The 3,142-nt window shown below is 46.9% G+C and overlaps 1 protein-coding gene across 1 annotated transcript; it reads right to left on the reverse strand.

The window, feature by feature from the left end:
* Positions 1 to 283: 283 nt before the first annotated feature.
* On the reverse strand, positions 284 to 2,533 carry LOC138910532 (uncharacterized). Its single transcript, XM_070201775.1, has 3 exons — positions 1,929 to 2,533; positions 1,566 to 1,841; positions 284 to 1,337 (listed from the first exon to the last, which is right to left on the reverse strand). Exons 1-3 carry the CDS (start codon positions 2,531 to 2,533, stop codon positions 284 to 286), a joined length of 1,935 nt encoding a protein of 644 aa, XP_070057876.1.
* Between the last annotated feature and the right edge of the window lie 609 nt (positions 2,534 to 3,142).

Genomic DNA, 3,142 nt, shown 5'->3' on the forward strand with positions numbered 1-3,142 from the left:
TCTGCAATACAGCTCGCAAGTGGTCTGCATGCTCGGCTTCCGATCGTGAATATATCAGGATGTCGTCAATAAACACAATCACAAATTCATCCAAGAATGGTTTGAATACCCAGTTCATAAGATCCATAAAGGTTGCTGGGGCAGTTGTAAGCCCGAAAGACATGACAAGGAATTCAAAATGGCCATACCTCGTCCTAAATGCTATTTTTGGGATATCAATATCCCTGACTCGTAGCTGATGATAACCGGATCGCAAGTCGATCTTTGAAAAGCATTTGGCACCTTATAACTGGTCGAACAAGTCATCAATCCGTGGAAGAGGATACTTATTCTTGATAGTGACTTTATTTAGTTGCCTGTAGTCAATGCACATTCGCAAGGGCCCATCTTTCTTTCGAACAAAGAGCACCGGAGCACCCCATGGGGATGTACTTGGCCTAATAAAGCCTTTATCGAGCAAGTCCTTCAGTTTTTCCTTCAATTCCTTTAGCTCTGCAGGAGCCATTCTGTAGGGAGGAATGGATATAGGCTGCGCATCAGGGAGCAAATCTATAGCGAAATCGATTTCCCTTTCGGGGGGAATACCTAGAAGCTCGTCAGGGAATACCGTCGGGAATTCATTCACAATAGGAACCGACTGAAGAGTCACTGGCTCTTTATCTATATCCCTAACATGAACCAGATGGTATATACAACCTTTAGCAATAAACTTCCGAGCCCTAAGGTATGAAATAAACTTATCCTTGGGCGTGGCTGCATTACCTTTCCATTCAAGGACAGGCTCACCAGGAAAATGAAATCGGACCAACTTTTCACGACAATCAATATTAGCATAACAAGCTGCCAACCAATCCATACCCATAATGACATCAAAGTCTAGCATAACCAATTCAACTAAATCAACAGAGGTTGGACGGTCATTAATTAACACTGTACAATCTCGATAGACATGATTAGCTACAATAGAGTCACCAACTGGCGTAGACACCTCAACTGGCTGTGGCAACAACTCAGATCTCATGTCAAGCTTACCAGCAATAAATGGAGTAATATATGAAAATGTAGAGCCGGGATCCATCAATGCATAAATGGCATGAGAATGTATTGTCAATATACCTGTGACAACATCTGGGGATGCCTCTAAATCCTGTCGGCCTGTGAGTGCATAAAAGCGGTTCTGGCCACCACTAGAACCTAAGGTGTCTCCTCTACCTCTCCCCCTACCACGTCCCTGAGTAGACTGTGGACCTGGTCGGGGAGCACGGACTAAGGGCGAAGAGGCTGCTGTGAATCCTGAAGGCTGAGCTGGTGTACCTCTGCCTAACCCCGGGCACCGGCTAATATAATGTCATATCTGCCCACAATGAAAACATGCACTTGAACCCTGTCTACATTGCCTGGTGTGCAGCTTACCGCACTGAGTACATGGAGGAGTAAGCTGTCTCATCTGTGCAGAACGCTCCTATTGACGACCCTTAGGCTGGCCTGAGCTCTGCCCCGGTCCTGACTGAACATAACGATCAAACCGCTAGCCCTGCATCTGTGGTGGGAAACTACCTGCTCACCGAGGTGGATATCGATGGAGTGGGGGCCTAAAATCAACTCGTGGCTCCCTATAAGACCCCATAGTACGAGCCCTCTTACTCTGCTCCCTATCCCTGCGAGTATCACGAATCCGACGGAAAAGGTCCTCTGTAGTCTGAGCGAAAGCCTGTATGCGGGAAATATCTACATCATCCGATAGGGATGCAACCCTACAGTCTCTAATCAGATGATCCCTCAAACGATCCACATAATGATGAACTCTAGCCCTCATGGTACGTACTATATCTGGTGCATACCTTGCCAAAGAATTAAACTTATGGCTATAATCCCTCACACTCATATCCCCCTGCTTTAGGCTAAGAAACTGGTCAAGACGGGCCTACCGAACCTCCCGTGGCAAATAATGGGCTAAAAAAGCCTCAGAGAAGTCCTCCCACTCTACTGGCGGAGCATCAGGTCCTCTAGATCTCTCCCATGCCTCATACCATAGGACGGCTACATCACGTAGTCGAAAAGAAGCCAACTCCACAGCCTTGGTGACGGAGGCATGCATCACCATCAATACTCTATACATATGGTCTATAAAGTCCTGGGGATCCTCAGTGGAACTGGATCCTATAAATAATGGAGGGGCCAAGTGAAGAAACTCTCGTACCGTCGAGCTTCCTATCCGATCTCTCCGGGCATCTGCTCCTGACTCTAGCTGTCGCTCATGAATAGAAACCATCCTAGTCAGCAACTGAACAGCCTCCCTCATCCCCTGCTCCCCAGTCTCTGATGGGGGAACAATAGGTGTTGGAGGTCCTGTGTCTCTAGCTGCCTCAGGTACCAATGGAACTGGTGAGGCTGGGGGTACTGCATCTCCCTGGGCTCCAACAAGTGCTGGGGAAGCTGAAACTAGGGGTACTGGAGACTCACTGTGAGCCTCTAAGGGAAATCTATCCCTCTGACCCGGTGGGGAACGACTGGTACCTTCTCCCGGATCCATACCTATCTCTCATTGTGCCATCTCCTGAGCGTAGGTAGCCTGTTAGATAGGAAACACAAAGCACGATTTAGATTTCATATGTTCTTATAACTTTGCTCTATAGCACGATCTATTAATTGAAAGAAATGTAACCATTCCTAAATGCCTCATAGCCTCCTGATTATAAGTGTGGTGCACAACACACCCATAAGCAAGACTCTACTATACACGGCTTGCGGACTCCCTGGGATATGACCTGCTCTGATACCAAGTTTGTCACGCCCCAAACTAGGGGAGGCACGACTAGCACTCGATACTGTATTCGATCGAGTTAGCCACTAAACATACTAGCTAACTAGACTGGGAGCCCAACAGATCGGGCAGCACAACATCTGAAATACTAAGCCTGGACCGTAAGGTTATGACATGAATAATAATAAGCCATATAAACATAGGTAGACAAGACAAAATAATAAAATACTAGCTGGCCGACGAGGCCGCGACTGATGACATACATGCCTACACACCTATATATACATGCCAAGCCTATGGGCTGGAGACTGAAAGCAGCAAAAAGAAACCCAGAATATTGTGTCCACAATAGCTTCTAAGAGTGTCATAAGCACTGTC

This window comes from Nicotiana tomentosiformis, chromosome 4, assembly GCF_000390325.3.
Source record: "Nicotiana tomentosiformis chromosome 4, ASM39032v3, whole genome shotgun sequence".
Taxonomy (NCBI): Eukaryota; Viridiplantae; Streptophyta; class Magnoliopsida; order Solanales; family Solanaceae; genus Nicotiana; species Nicotiana tomentosiformis.